The sequence below is a fragment of the Haemorhous mexicanus genome, chromosome 9 (assembly GCF_027477595.1).
Source record: "Haemorhous mexicanus isolate bHaeMex1 chromosome 9, bHaeMex1.pri, whole genome shotgun sequence".
Lineage (NCBI taxonomy): Eukaryota > Metazoa > Chordata > Aves > Passeriformes > Fringillidae > Haemorhous > Haemorhous mexicanus.
In genome coordinates, this window is record NC_082349.1 from 29359072 (window position 1) to 29373914 (window position 14843).

The following is a 14843-nucleotide window of genomic DNA, read 5'->3' on the forward strand; positions in this document are numbered from 1 at the left end:
AACGCAGCAGAGCTTACACAGATCAGCCTACATAGTTGGAGCCCCAGGGAATTACTGGATTGCTAGAGCCCCAGAGAATCTAAGAACTTCCTGCTTTGGAAAGGCAAAGAGATTAAAACCAGGACTTTTAGGAGTCCAGAATCCCACTGGTTCTTCCTTTCTTTCCCATTACACTAGTGACAGCAAAAGAACCCTCTGTGCTCCTGCAGTGCAGCCAGACTGCCTGTGCCTCCACTGTTGTATTAAAATTTACAGAACTGGAAAGTCCAACTCTGCTTTTGTGTCACACAACCCTAAAACTGGAATGTTTTAGAGAGTAAAAAATATTGCTTACATGCTCTCGAAATATTCTTGGAAATGGTTTGTGTGTCCATACCAAAGTGTCAGAGTTACATCTACAGGGAGATGTAAGATCCTTGTTACCACCAGCGCTGGGAATTGCCAAGGGAAGTATCTGCTTACATGACTGCGAAAAACGCCAATCACTTGTGTTTTGAAATTTTAAAAGATTAATAGTAATAAAATGGTTATTAAAAAAAAGTAATATAATTAGAGTAATAATAATTTAGACAATTTGGATTAGGACAATTTGAGGCAATAGAAACAAAGAGTTATGGACAGGCCGGGTACCTTTTTCTGGGCAAAATAAGCCTGAAAAAGGACCCACGTTAACAGAGGATTAACCCTTAAAGCAACAGCCTGTTGCATATTCATACACCTCACCCATGATGCATCAATTCCATTCAAACACAGGATTCTGTCTGGGCAGTGTCAGCTTCTCCCTCTGAATCCTGATGGCGTCTTCAGGGCTGAGCGAGGCAGGAAGAAGTTCATTTCTTCTGATAAGAGAGCAAGAAATTCTTTTTCTCTGAAAGATTTAGGTGTCCTGAGGCTGCTATCTCGGTGCAAGTCCTTTCTTTAGAAAAGTATCTTACATAGCATAGTTTCTATTTTACCATTTTGTTATACCCTATAACTATATTTAACACACTACTTAAGAAAATGAATACAGCATAACTTTCTAACACATATAATAGTAATTTTAAAATTTGCGAAAAGCCAATCATAAAACACGCATTTTTCACAATGACCCAGCACAGCAACTCCACGTGTGAAACACACTGCGGGCTCTGGTGAGCCAACAGGGGAAACCAGGAGATTTCAGCAAGCACGGTGTGAATTACCAAACTCGGAGCCATTAAACTGCAAACTGCGAATCAAAGCTGAGAGCTCTTAGCCATAACGGGTAAAATGGCAGAAAGGCTGTGGATAACGGGTAGAGCTGCTGGGGGCTCGGCAGGCCCTCAGCCATCCCCACCCCCCTCTCCCCTCAGAGCAGGGGACAGATCGCGCCCGGCCGAGCGCCGGCCCCGCCCGCGGGCGGTGCTGTGAGGGGACGGCCCCGCCCCCGCCCCGGCTCCCCCCTCAGCCCCGCTCCGTCCCGCCGCGCCCGGGCAGCTCCGCGCCGCGTGAGGGTGAGTGCGGGCCGGGGGACACGGGGGTGCGCCCGGGGTCGGCTTGTCCTCATGGAAAACGCCGTGGACACCTCCCAGCCGGGGGAGGCTGCGGGGGAAGGGGGCAGCGGGGCGAGCAGGCTGGGCAGGGCTCGGCCCGCTTTTGTCGCTGTGCTGGCTCGAAGGGCTGAGCTTACATCGGCTAATCCAGTCCGAATCCACGCGTGGGGCTGTGCGAGGAGCCTTAATGCGCTTTGCTGACTCACAGCAGCTGCAGTGTTGTAGCAGAGTTGGAAAGGACCCTTTTTCTCCCGCCGGTCTGTGCCGTGTCATGCTCCAAAATCTCGTTTCTGTGGCTCCAGCCGGAAACATCTCAGGGTAAAAAGGTAGAAATTGAGTCTTGTGCACCGTGACAGCAAAGCCCTGGCGGCTGCGGGCAAAGGTTGCTGAAACGCTCCGGGCACCGCAGTCCGGAAACGACCGTGGGAGTCCTGGTGACTTTGGAGTGCTTTATTTGGCACTAAATTACGAGAGCAAAGGCTTGAGGTACGCTTTGATATCAGTAGTGTAAGAACAGCAGCTTTATGACACACCCGGTTTAATGCTTTGCCGTGCTCTTTGCTCCCAAGATAAGCCCCCAGATTATAACTTTGTGCTGGAAGATAAAATGCCTGATTCTCCAACAACCTTGTAGTTTAAATGGGCAAATGTGACAGCCAACCTGCTCTACATGTTCTGTTTTCAGTGTGTCACCTGTCAGGTGCTAACCTCAATTACAGGTGCATGCAGCTGGCTTTTATTCATTACTTCGGGGTTTTAATATTCTTACTGATAATTGTTTACCTCACTTCCTGTGGACAGAGCCAGCTGCTGTCTTCACCTTGCTCCATCGATGATAATCCTTTTCAAAATGGGAGATAAAACCCTCTGGTTCCCAAAGATCCCTTGTGAGGGGTGCATGAGGAAGACTTTGCAGCAGTTCCCTGAGGTGGCCTGTTTTTCCTCACACTGACAGATTGTGCTGGTGGGTCAGTGCAGGGAGGCACCAAAACCTCACTGCATACATCGTGGAGGCACCATCTGGAAACAGGCACCAACTGAGGTTTGATTGGGAGAATTATCTCAGTGTTGGAGGGAGGTCGCTGCTGTCTTTTCCGCGCTGTGTCATGCAGCACCCTCCAGGATCACCCAGGCACCCAGTCTGAGGTTTGGGGTTGTGCAGGATGGTTGTGGGGAAGGCCTTGTGCTCTCTGGCAGCAGGGAGGGAGCTGGAGTGCTCTGTGTGGAGCAGGGCAGGCTTGTGGGGGCTGCTGAGCAGGAAAGAGTGAGAATGTGGAATGTAGGGCAGCGTGGCACAGGCTGCAGGATGCACCTTCTGCCCCATGCTCCTGTCTCAGGCCTGCATGAGGGAGCACAGAACCATTAAACAAAAGCCACCCAGGCCCTGGTGTCCCCTGGCTGCTGGTGCAGAGGTCTGTAAATGGCAGTAGCTGTGTGTTGTTGGAGCTGTTTGTCAGTTTGTGACTCTGAGAGGCTTCCTGGGAGCTGCAGGGCTGAGCATCAGTCATCTGGCCAGTGGCTCTTTACCCAAAAGTTGTTATCATTGCTGAGGTGCTGGGTTTTATTAGTATTTTATAAAAGGATGACCTTAGCAGTACAAATTAGTCTTTGATGTAGCCCAGCTCCTTCCAGCTCAGGGGATTTCTGAGCTAGGTTCTGTTATAACTCCCAACTGACCTTTTACTCCCAGAACTCACCCAGTTTCCTGTTGAATTTATGGGGAGTGCCTGCATTCACAATGTCCCTTGGCAAGGAATTCCACAAGTGTGGTTCCCAGTGCATGAAGAAACATCTCCCTTAGGGAACAGGCTGGAAATAAACTGAGTTCATGTGGTGGCCCCTAGCTCTGGGGCTGGAAAGGCCCATGAGTTTCTGCCCAGGCTGCACTAAGGTTCTCCAGCCACCACTTCCCACCAATGCTTAAGTGATTTTAAGCCTTGCTTGACAGGAACTATGCAGAGAACTCTGGGTTTGTGCAGGTCCAGAAAGGTACAAAAGGTACAAATTCCTTCAGCCAGTCCCTGTGCTGGTAGCTCTTGGGGTCCAACCTCAGCAACTCTTCCATGCACGTATATCATGCGCTGCCACTTCCCCAGGCATTCACAGGCTCCCTTTCTCTGGCAGCACCACGATGGCTGTTCTCTCCAAGGAATATGGCTACGTCATTCTGACTGGGGCTGCCAGCTATGTCCTGGTCAAGCACCTCGCCATCAATGTGGGCAAGGCCCGCAAGAAGTACCATGTGGAGGTGAGTGAGAGGGCATGGCAAGCTTGGAGCCAGGCTGCTGACACCCCTTGATCAGTTTGGGTTGACTTGCTGACATTTCCTGCCCCACCACACAGATGTAGAAGGGATGTAGAAGCTGTGTTATGCTTTCTGGAGAGCCTGCCATGGCTCTCCAGAAAGCATAACACAGCTTGGGATTTGGGCCATAAGGTGCCTGGCACCAAGCTGAAAGCATGTGGGTTTGAGCTTGGCAGCACTGATGGGCAAGAAACTGCTCAGCCCTTTTTCCCTGCAAATAAGACTTGATGCAGCACTGGGGGAAAAGGGGTCGTAGTGGCACAAAAGTGACAGGAGGGTTTCTTAAACTCAGGGGGAGCATGTGAGCCCTGTCACAAGTCTTGCAAGTGACCTTCCCTCAGCATCTGTTGGGGAGCCATTATGGCAGGCAGAGCTGTGGGCTGGGTGGGGACAGCTGTGAGTCAGGGCCATGGCATGCAGTGGCTGCTGTGCCACTTGGCTCATTTGCTCTTTCACTTCACTCACAGAAGTACCAAGAACGGGTGGGCACGAGGGTAGCTCCAGCTGCTTGTTGGGGTGATCCCATTCCTGCTGCATTAAGTCAGGATTGCAGCAAGTGTAGCCAGTGTAGAGGGCTGGATTTGAGGCCCGGGGAAGCCTCTGCAGCCAGGCAGCTGCTCCAGGAAGGCAGTGACATTGAACAGAGCTTTTGTGGGCCCCAGGGCAGGCACAGGCTCTAAGCTGCCATTGCAGGTTGGTCTTGCAAGCACCCAGGCAGCCCTGGGCTCCTGGGGAGAGGAGCTGCAGGCCTCACTTGCTGATGCTTTGCTGCTGGTTTATTTTTGGCAGTACCCAACCATGTACAGCACAGACCCTGAGAACGGGCACATGTTCAACTGCATCCAGCGTGCACACCAGAACACGTGAGTGACCCCTTGGAACAGGGGCCTTGGAACACACAGGGCTGGGGGCAGGGCCCACAGCCCCAGAGGTGCTGCTGCCACTGCTTTGATCCAGGCTCAGCCCTGCAGAGCTTAGCAGGAAGGCTCTGCTGATTCCTTCCCATGCTTTAAACCATGGGATGGTGCTGTGAAGCCATCTCCTCTTCCCCAGTTCCCACCAGTTTGCTTTCATGGGTGGATCTTCAGATGTGAGGAATCTTGTTTCCAGAAGGTTCTGATTTGTTGTGCTGCCCAGGTCTCACTGGGGAGAGGCCCAAGTCCACCCAGCTCCTGTGGACAGGTTGCAACAGCACATCAGAGGGGTGCTGGGAAAGCACAACTCCTGGGGAATGTTTAGAGTGGCTTAGGGAACAAAATGGAAAGAGTGGGTGGGTGTCCTGGGAGAGAGGCACAGGCTGGGAGGAAGCCCCTAAAACTGTGTGTGCTCAGATCCCTTCTTTCCTCAGCCACAGCACCGAGCACAGAGACTCGTGATGAGCCCAAAATGCCCTTGGCAGGGAACGTTTGCAGTTTCTGCCCTTCTGGCGTTTTGTATTTGTAAGCAACCTGAGCACAAACACAACCTCCTCACTTTTATTTGCAGATTGGAATCCTACCCTGCCTTCCTGTTCTTTTTAGGCACTAGTGGAATCTACCACCCGGTAAGTGATGCAGAACTCTGCTCTGGCTCCCTGACCTGGGCAAGGTGGGGGGCAGGAGGCCAAGACAGCCCCTTCAGTAGCCACATCACATTGAACTGCAGTGTCCCTTCTTAACATTTCGTTGTAGAAGGTCTTCTGCAGGAGAATCACAAGTAATAAACTCATTACTGCTGTTTCAGCTATTAGAGCCCTTCCCCTAAAGGTGCCTTGTTAGACAAAGCAAAGCATTTGCAGGCTCCAGCCACTGAGTGGGAAGAATCCCTTCAGCCCAGTTTCTCCAAGCCCTGCCAAAGGAAGTCGACAAAAGCCTGGGTTGTTTTTAACTGAAAGATGGAGACAGCTTGGGAGGAGACAGGTAGATGGGAGAGGCCAAATCCAGTAGCTCTGTCTTTGCCATCAAAAGACAAATTACATCTTTCCTGAAGACAGACTCCTTTTCAAGAGGGAAGGAAACAGCATAGGCACATTTGGCAAATGAGAGCCACATTGGAGTGAGCTCTAGATGAAGAGTCAAGGTGGAAGTTTGGAACACTTGCTGGAGGCACTGGAGCAGGGCTTGGAGCAGCCTCCACCATCCTGGTCCTTGCTCTGGCTCACTAACTGGCCAGGGGTGAAATGAGATTGACACCTGGTTGCCTGCACAACTTTGCTCAAGGCTTTAATGCTTCTCCTTTCTCTGCAGCGAGTGGCCACAGGGCTTGGTATAACCTGGATCCTTGGGAGGCTCATCTATGCCTATGGCTACTACACAGGAGGTAGGACTGTGCCCTGCAGCACACACTGTTGAGACTCAGGTCTCCTACAGTGACCTCAGGACTTTGCTCCCAGCCAGGTGGATCTGCAGGCTGCCAACACTGCAGCACGCTCCTCCTGCTCTTGAGCTCTCATCCAGCAGGGATGCCTACCCTAAAAGGCCTGAGCTGTTTTGCCCTGGGGATTTCCCTTTAGTTCCTGCTCCCTCTTCAATCTCCAGGCTGGGCTAGTCTTTCAGTGAACTGACAAATTCTGCTTTTTCTCTTCCAGAGCCCAAAAACCGAAGGAGAGGGGCCTTTGGTTGCGTGGCACTCCTTGGGCTGGTGGGCACAGGCGTCTATTCAGCCTACCAGCAGCTGGGCTGCCAGCTCATCTGCAGAACCTAAAGGGACTTTTCATCTGTTTTCTTTTAGAACACTTGGCTTCCTGTATTTTTTTTCCTTTTCTTTCTCAATAAAAGGAAGTTGTCCATTCTGTATTTTCATTCTAAAGTTACAGAGAGGTTTCTTAAGTTCTGCAGAATGCTAGAACTACTCTGGTTTTGTAGCAGAATCTGTCTGTCAGGGAGAGCTGTTCCTTCTAAGCTTTTATGATTTTAATGATCAAAAAGCCACCATGCAGCTCATTTAACCCATACAGCAACAGCCCGATTTCTGGACCCCTCAATGTCACACTGAGAATCTGTTCCAGAGTAAATATTTATTTGATTACTAAAAAAAGACATAAGAAAACAACTGAAGTTGTTGCTTCATCATGTGTATAAAGAACAGTAAGTTTACAGGAAGGAAGGGAGATAGCTTTCACTATTCTGTGTTGGAGCTCACCACCACTCGTGTGGAGGTCATGTTCAGGGCCATAACTGGCCCAGGCAGCATCAGCCAACCCTCCCCACAATGGTTTGTCCCACTTGTAAGTAAGGTACAGATAGAAAAAACCAAAACTTGAGGTTACCAAGGGTCTAGAGGGAATAAGCAATGATGCACTTAAGGCATTTATGTGGTTACAGAATAGACAGGGTCAGGATAGTTACAGGATATAATTGTGTCCAAGAGCTTGTACCTGCCTTGAATAGGGTCCTACCTTTTAAGAAGCCAGAACTGAAGCTGATGGAGGGTGGAAGGCAATGGGAATCAAGGCACAGAGCCTGGGAAGCCTGGGCCTGGCCTTGGTCCCTGCCAAGGCTCTGGTCACACCCCTGTGGCTGCAGGAGCTGCTGCCAAAAGCCAGACTGGTGCCTCCTGCTCTGAGCTTCCCATTGTCCACCAGGCAGGTCAGAGCTGAGCCCTGTGTGTCCAACCCCCTGGCAGGAGCAGGGTGGCTAAACGGTGCTCCAGCCCTGCTTCCCCCCGGGCACTGACAACTGTAGGGTACTTTACTGCTGTGTACATGATCCACATCTCTGGCTGGCAGCAAAGAGCTGCCTGAGGCTCCCCTGAGCAGGCCCCAGAGGCACTAAAACACAGACTCCACGTCCCCCATCTCCACACAGACTGTCTTCAGCTGCGAGTAGTACTCGATGGCTGCCCGGCCGTTCTCCCTGCCAAATCCTGCAGGGAAGAGCTGCAGTGAGGACACAGCTCCAGGCAGTGCCAGTGGCCACTCACAGCCCCTGGAGCTGGCATGTACCAGGGGAGGTCACACAGAGCTCACCTGAGAACTTGTATCCCCCAAAAGGCAGCTCCACTGGGCTGACGTTGTAGTTGTTGATGAAGCACATCCCAGCCTTGAGAGCGGCCACTACCCTGTGAGCCTTCTGGATATCCCTGCAGGAAAAGGGCAATTCAGCTGGACCCCCTCCTTCCCTGCCAGGCAACACCCACTGGACAAAGGCCAGCAGGCCACACTGCTTTTTGGAGTCCAACCTGCCCTACTCTGCCTTTGCCTGCTCAAAGGAGGCAGCACCAATTCCCAAGGATGCTCCAAGCTGCATTTGATTCCAGAGGGCAGGACAAGGACACCAGCAATACAAAGTGGGGCAAGTAGCCAACAGCAGCACAGCAGGCTCCTGATGCATCCTGGAGGGGCAGGAAGGCAGGCAGCAGGCCAAGCCAGGCTGGGAGGAACCCAAGGGACAGCTGGGCCCACCCAACACTTGGGGGAAAAAATGGGAGATGTGCAGTCATTTACAGATGTCCCTTGCTTCAGCTTTTCTGGAAGAGGATACCCATGCCCAGGCACTGCAAGAGGAGCAGCAAATCATTGCAGTATTTCCTCTCCCCAGAATGATTCCACAACACTGCCCAGTCATACCTGGTGAAGACACCACCTGCCAGGCCAAATTTAGTGGCATTGGCTCTCTCCAGAACCTCCTCCTCCGTGTCAAAGGGCAGGATGGCCATGACAGGCCCAAAGATCTCTTCCTTCACACACGTCATGTCATCCTTGCAGTTCCCTGGAAGTGTGGCAGAGCACAAGTGCTTCAGGAGGAAGAGCAGCAGCACAGCCTGTGCACTCAGCAACCCACACAGCCTTGGAGATAGCACCCAGCATGGCAGAGCAGCCAGGCACACCCTGCACCTCAAAAGCACCAACAGCACCATTCCTATCAGGCTCTCCAACAGCCCAGATTTCCCTGGATGCAGTTCTTGGAAGCCTCAGCTCTCTCTAGGACTCTCACCCTAGTGTCCATCCACGCTCGGGACATCACAAAGTCAGGTTACAAAGCTGAACTCATTGCTCAGGAAAAATCCCACAACATCCATGGTGCCATGGCTGAGATAGATCCTACCTAACACACAGGGCTGCATGTAGTAGCCATTCTTCAGCTTCGGGTCATCTGGCACATACAGGTCCCCACCACACAGCACCTCTGCCCCCTGGAAAAAAGCCAAGAGAGGAAGGGATGCAGGCACATCCAGGAGCACCCTGCCCAGCTCTGGCTGGCCCTTGGCCTATCCCAGCAGGTTCTGCTCAAACATTTGTCCCCATCTTTCTTCTAAGTCCCCGTTATGTACTGAAATCCAGCAATCAGGTGTCCCCAGAGCTTCTCCCCTCCAGGCTAAACAACCCCAACTCTCAGCCTTTCCTCATGCGTTTTTCCTGTGCTGAGGATTCCAGTGCTTGAAATAGTGTCTCTCCAAAGCAGGTCAGAGGGGCAGAACTGCCCCTCATCTGCTGCCCACACTGCTTTGGATGCAGCCTGAGGGTTTCTGGGTGCCAGCACATGTGGCTGGGCCATGTCCAGCATCTCATCCACCAGCACTCCCAAGTCCTTCCTCGCAGGGCTGCTCCATCTGCTCAACCCCCAGCCTGGAGTGATAAGCAGGGGTTTCTCTGACCCTGTACTGGGCTCAGATCACCTCCCTGTCCCTCCACGTGCCATGGAACAACTTCCAGGAGGATCTGTTCCATGATCTTTCCACAGTCACAGCAGTGAGGCTGATGGGTCTGTAATTTCCAGGCTCTTGTCCACCCTTTTAGAAAATGGGTGTTTTTCCTTTTCCAGTCACTTGGGACTTCACCTGACTGCCCTGACTTCTCAAGTATCATGGAAAATGGCTCAGCAACTACATCAGCCAATTCTCTGAGGACCTGGGGTGCATTCCATCAGATCCCACAGACTTCTGTATCTAGTGGTCCAACACACCCACTGAGTAAACCAAAAAGAACAAAAAAAAACCAGCTTAACTGGGAAGGCACAGTGCAGGAGGGCAGCTGGCACTGTGTTTGTCCAACAGGAAAGACATTTCAGGGCAGGCACAAAGCAGCATCACAATCTCACCTGCTCCTTTGCCTGCTTGATGAAGCCCTGCACACGATTAAGGTGGGGCCGGTTGATGAGGGCTCCCATCCGTGTGTCCTCCAGAAGAGGGTCTCCAATTTTGATTTTCTGGGTGCGTTTCACCACCTCCTTTGTGAAGGTATCCAGGATCTTCCTCTCCACAAACACCCTGGTGCCATTGCAGCACACCTGGGACACAGGACAGGCAGCTCAGAATAGGAAACACAGCACTCCACAGTCCTTGCCTGCTTAGGTCCTACTCCAAAGGCTCTTGGAAAAGCCTCTCCATAGCTGCTGCAACAGCTAACTTGTCCCTGGGGACAAGGAACACCAGGAGATTACCCTGGGGCTCTGACTGCACTGAACAGTCCTTGCTGGACACCGTGGTTCTGATGCCACCAGGTGGCAAGAACACATCAGGTCACCAGCAGCAGAGACCTTGAGCTGACTCCCGAATTCCCAGAAATGACCCTGCAGAGCAAATTTGCCCACAGGATTACACAAAACCTGCAGCACAGGTGGATATCCTGAATTGGACAGCACACTGGCTAAGTGTGTCCTGTGGCTAAGGCACACTCTGCTGGGACACTGCTCAGGCTCCTGCAAGGGCATCCCTTCTGACACTGCACAGAGAAAGGTGTGGCAGGAAGGGAGCCCCAGGGCAGCTCTCACTTACAGGAGGTCACAGGCTGGCCCCACTGCCCCAGCCTGCCCCACAGACACACACCTCGCCCTGAGTCAGGAAGTTGGCCATGAGGGCTCCCTTCACAGCATTCTCCAGGTCAGCATCTGAGAAGATGATAAGGGGGGATTTGCCCCCCAGCTCCAGGGTGACTGGCTTTATCCCTTTAGCTGCCATCTCCATGATCTGAGGGGAACAGGGACACAAGAGATAAGTGATCCACTGGCCAAGGGGAGGCTGGTGGGGAGACACAAAGGACCATTCACCAAGAGAAGCAGCACAAAGGGCAAGCTGGGCTCCCTAGATGTGGTGAGTTCAGACTGAGAACAGCCATGGAGGGTTGGGTGTCGTTTTTTTATAGATAAAGCCAACAAAACCTGGAGAGGCATTTACAGGAAGTCTCATGCTCAGTGTAAGCTGCAGGCAGCTGTAGCTGCCATCTGTCACTGCAACCCACAGGTACACAGGTGTAGGGGCACAGTCATGGGACAGTTCCCCTCCTTCAACTCAAAATTTATTCCCAAAAGTCTTTCTTTAATTTTGGAATAATAAACTGAGGGTGAGAAACTCACAGAAACTATTCCCTTGCTTAAAAACAGTAGGCTGCATGCAGCTTTAGTGCTTTATAGCAGCCAGAACCACATTTTTCTAGCACTGCTGTTTCATGTACTCTCCTCCCAACATCAACACCCACCTGAGCAGATCAGAGACTTCACTGCAACCAGAGGCCAAGCAAGTGAAGCTGACCAAGGGGTTTCTTTCCCAAGCTCATGCCCAGCAGGTTAAGTGGATCCCCAGCATGACCCTGTACCTGCTGCAAGCTCCTTGCCCAGCCCCAAAAATGCTGACCCACACCCTGCCTCGACCCCAAAAATGCTGACCCACACCATGCAGAAAAGCTCAAGGAGGTATCATCTACAGACTGATTGTAGTTGATACAACCCTTGTCTCAAGGCATCTTTACCTTCATGCCAGTTGGCACACTGCCAGTGAAAGAGATTTTGGCCACATCTGGGTGCTGGCAGAGGAGCTGGCCCGTGGCAGCCCCACCCTGCACCACGTTGAAGAGCCCCTTGGGCACTCCAGCCTCTGTGAAGATCTCTGCCAACCTCACCACAGAAATAGGGGTGAAAGGTGAAGGCTTGAAGACCATTGCATTGCCTAAGGGAACCCAGACACAGGCAAGGTGGGGTTAACACACAAACTGCTTCAGGGAAGAAACAAAAACAATCCCCACCCCACAGTGAGTTTGTCTCAACAGAGCCCAGAAGTTTCCCCCCAAGAGAGGAGGAAACACTTTCAGCTGATCACTGCAACTAAGGATGCCCCTGCTGCTGGGGAGAGCCTGGGGAAGATGGGGCTGCTGGTTTTGCCCTGCAGACATTTCAAGAGACCTTCCCCATCTGGTACAAAGCCAAGCTATTGTGTTTTTCTGGATGCACTCCTAACCTCTCGAGATCTCACATGTTCCTCCTTCCATTTCCCTTCCCTTTTGCCAGAGGAACAGCCTGAACATTCTGCTAATCCTTCAACACTTTAAGGTAATGCCAGACTTCATCCCAGAGATCACTCTGCCCCACAGGATCACTTGGCTTTGAAGAGACACTGGAGTGGGCAGAAAGGCTCCATTACCACAAGCCAAGGCCGGGCCAGACTTCCAGCAGGCAATCTGGAAAGGGTAATTCCAGGCTCCAATGCCAACACACACCCCAAGCGGTTCTCTCCGAGTGTACCCAAAGGATCCCCCAGGAAGCTGGATGTGTTCACCTGCAAAGAAACAGCCAGGAGGTAGAAAAGAGCAAAGTCCCTTCTTGTCTGATCAGAGCCCCCAGGGTCAGGTCTGGCTTTGCCTGGGAGCAGAGACACAGTTTCACCCCAGTTCACAGAAGGTGTGTGAGTGCCCACAGAGCATGGCAGCATTGGGCAGAGACCTCTCAGAACACTTCCAAGGTCTTCAGGAATGGTCCATCTCTCAGAGAAATCAGCAGCAAGCATGGCTTGGTGCCATTGGAGTTACCAGGGAAGGTGGGACAGAGAGCAAAGAGCAAACTCCAGTAACTCCTCACCCGCCAGAGATCCTGCCAGCCCTGCGTAATACTCCAGGCACTGCCAGGATATGTCGATGTCCACTCTGGCCTCAAAGATGGATTTCCCATTGTTGATGGTCTCCATGGTGGCAATTTCTTCCCTTTGCTCCTGTGAGTGGCACAGGACAGAGACAACGCATTAGAGAAGCCTGGAGCAGAACCCCACAAGGAGACAGCTGCTCCACAAGCACACAAACCCCAAACAAGATCCTGCCATGAGAAACGGTCATCCCCAAAAGAGACATTCCCAACTGCTGTTTATCCATGTCCCCATGGTGACAGAGTGCAGGGCAATGTCAAAGGGAAAGCTGCTGGGGTTCACTGCTGGTCCAGTCTTGTTTAACATCCCTGTTTATCTAAAAGATGAACAAACATGAACTTAGAAGCCGGCTGGCAAACAACGATCAGAATTCGCAGAACTGAACTGGGAAGAGCAAACAGCAAGATCAGGATGGAACCAGAGGCCAGTGAAGAGGGACAAAGCAATGCAGCTGGGAAGCATCCTTTAACAGTCCACCTCCCAGGCAGAAATATCACCCTGCTCTGCAAGTCTGGGAAAAGAAAAGGTTTGGCATAAAGGAAAGTTTTCTCATGACTCATACACATTGGGGAAAGTCTGGGTTCTTATGGATGTGTAAGAACTTGATGGAGACTAACTCTGATGCCCAAGGACCTGTTATCTTAGAAAAGAGTCTGTGTTAAACCTCACTTATGTGCATCCTCCCCATGTGTATTATCTGACAGATAAAAACCAGTACTCCTACTTTCTCTTATTGCCAGGACACATACCAGTCATGTAACAACAGCCTCTGACAAGCCAAAAAGTTCAGCCATGCCAGTTATGCAATTTCAGCTTTGAAACTGTGTGCAGTGAAATTTAATCTCTGGAGCTGTTAAAAGAATCACAAACCCTGCAAGATGCCAAATGGGTTGCTTCAGTTTTATGTCTTCTAACAAAATTCAGCTGAGAAAGCACACACTGGCCTTGAATCCAGTGATAAGGCCAAAGCTGCAGGCACGGATGCTGACTCCAGTGATAAGAGCAAAGCCCTGCTTGAGGCAGCGGCCTGTCTCTTCTGGCCAAAGGTGGGTTTTAACTCCTGAGCAACTCCTGGAGCTCTGCAAGTCCTGCTGAAGCCTCCAAGAGCCACAATAACCCACAAGGAAGCTCAGAGACAGAACCACCCCTCTCCCCCCCAACATACCCGAATAATTCTGGCAGCCTCCAGCATCACTCGGCACCGCTCCATGCCTGACATCTGACTCCATATTTTAAAGGCAGCTTTTGCACTCTGCACAGCCAGATCAACTTCCTTCTCCCCAGAGCAGGGCAGCTTGCAGAGCACACGACCTGGGCACGTTTTCAACAGGGAATAAATGAGATGGAAATCTCAGAAAAGGGGCCCAGAACATGGTTTACTTGCACCAGACCCCACATACTTCAGTCAAGCCACTTACAGCAGACACGGAATTTCCCACTGGAACCCACTGATTTGTAATCAGCCAGAGAAGAGGCGCTGCCATTCAGCTGGTTCCAATTAAACGAGCTGACATTGCCCACAGTCGTGTTCTGGTTACTAATTACCTCCAGTTGCTACAAAATTCCCGGGTTTTCGAGTTGACTTTGTTATATTTCTACCACCCTTTTCAGGACTCTCGTTACACATTCCCCAGGAGGGTAAAACACTAAGAAACGATTCTGCTGAACGCTACACAACGATAACTACAATTACATAACTATAGAGATGTTTAAATCGGGGGAGGTTTGCCAAAATCAGGCAGTGACAGAGCGAGAGCTGATTTCTGCACGAAGAACGATGATAGCCAAACACTGGAGGCAGAGCTCAGCCACTCCGGCAAGGCGGCTGAGGAGCAGCAGGGGTGAGCTGGGGAAAGCCGAGGGCACCGGGCCCTGCAGGCACCGAGCTCTCCCAGCCCCCGGAGCTTCCCCGGTACCTGTGGCCGGCTCGAACACCTCCTCCAGCTGCCCGCCGTCGGCCGGCTGGACGCGGGCGCCCGCGCGGTAGTTGAGGGGCTGCTGCACGGTGAGGGTGCCGGTGGCGGAGCTCATGGTGGCGAGGCCGGGAGCGAGCGAGCGAAGCCGGAGGAGGAGGCTCGGCAGCCGGGCCTGTGCCAACATCGGCGGGATCCCGTGAGGCGCCGCGGCCGGAGGCGCCGCCTCTCCCTCAGACGCCTTTTCACCGCCAGGGCCCGCCCCGCCCGGGGCGTGCCGCCCGC

At 52.1% G+C, this 14843-nt stretch overlaps 2 protein-coding genes across 2 annotated transcripts; one reads left to right on the plus strand and one right to left on the minus strand.

The window, feature by feature from the left end:
* Positions 1-1403: 1403 nt before the first annotated feature.
* Positions 1404-6599, plus strand: MGST3 (microsomal glutathione S-transferase 3). Its single transcript, XM_059854727.1, has 6 exons — positions 1404-1475; positions 3639-3762; positions 4609-4682; positions 5305-5362; positions 6045-6117; positions 6386-6599. The coding sequence occupies exons 2-6, from the start codon at positions 3646-3648 to the stop codon at positions 6499-6501; spliced, it is 438 nt and encodes a 145-aa protein (XP_059710710.1). The 5' UTR covers positions 1404-1475; positions 3639-3645; the 3' UTR covers positions 6502-6599.
* Positions 6600-6799: 200 nt separating this feature from the next.
* ALDH9A1 (aldehyde dehydrogenase 9 family member A1) lies at positions 6800-14774 on the minus strand. The gene is made up of 11 exons (XM_059854725.1): positions 14562-14774; positions 13811-13956; positions 12585-12714; positions 12151-12285; positions 11483-11679; positions 10564-10704; positions 9837-10025; positions 8844-8931; positions 8366-8507; positions 7766-7878; positions 6800-7662 (listed from the first exon to the last, which is right to left on the minus strand). The coding sequence occupies exons 1-11, from the start codon at positions 14743-14745 to the stop codon at positions 7568-7570; spliced, it is 1560 nt and encodes a 519-aa protein (XP_059710708.1). The 5' UTR covers positions 14746-14774; the 3' UTR covers positions 6800-7567.
* Positions 14775-14843: the final 69 nt, after the last annotated feature.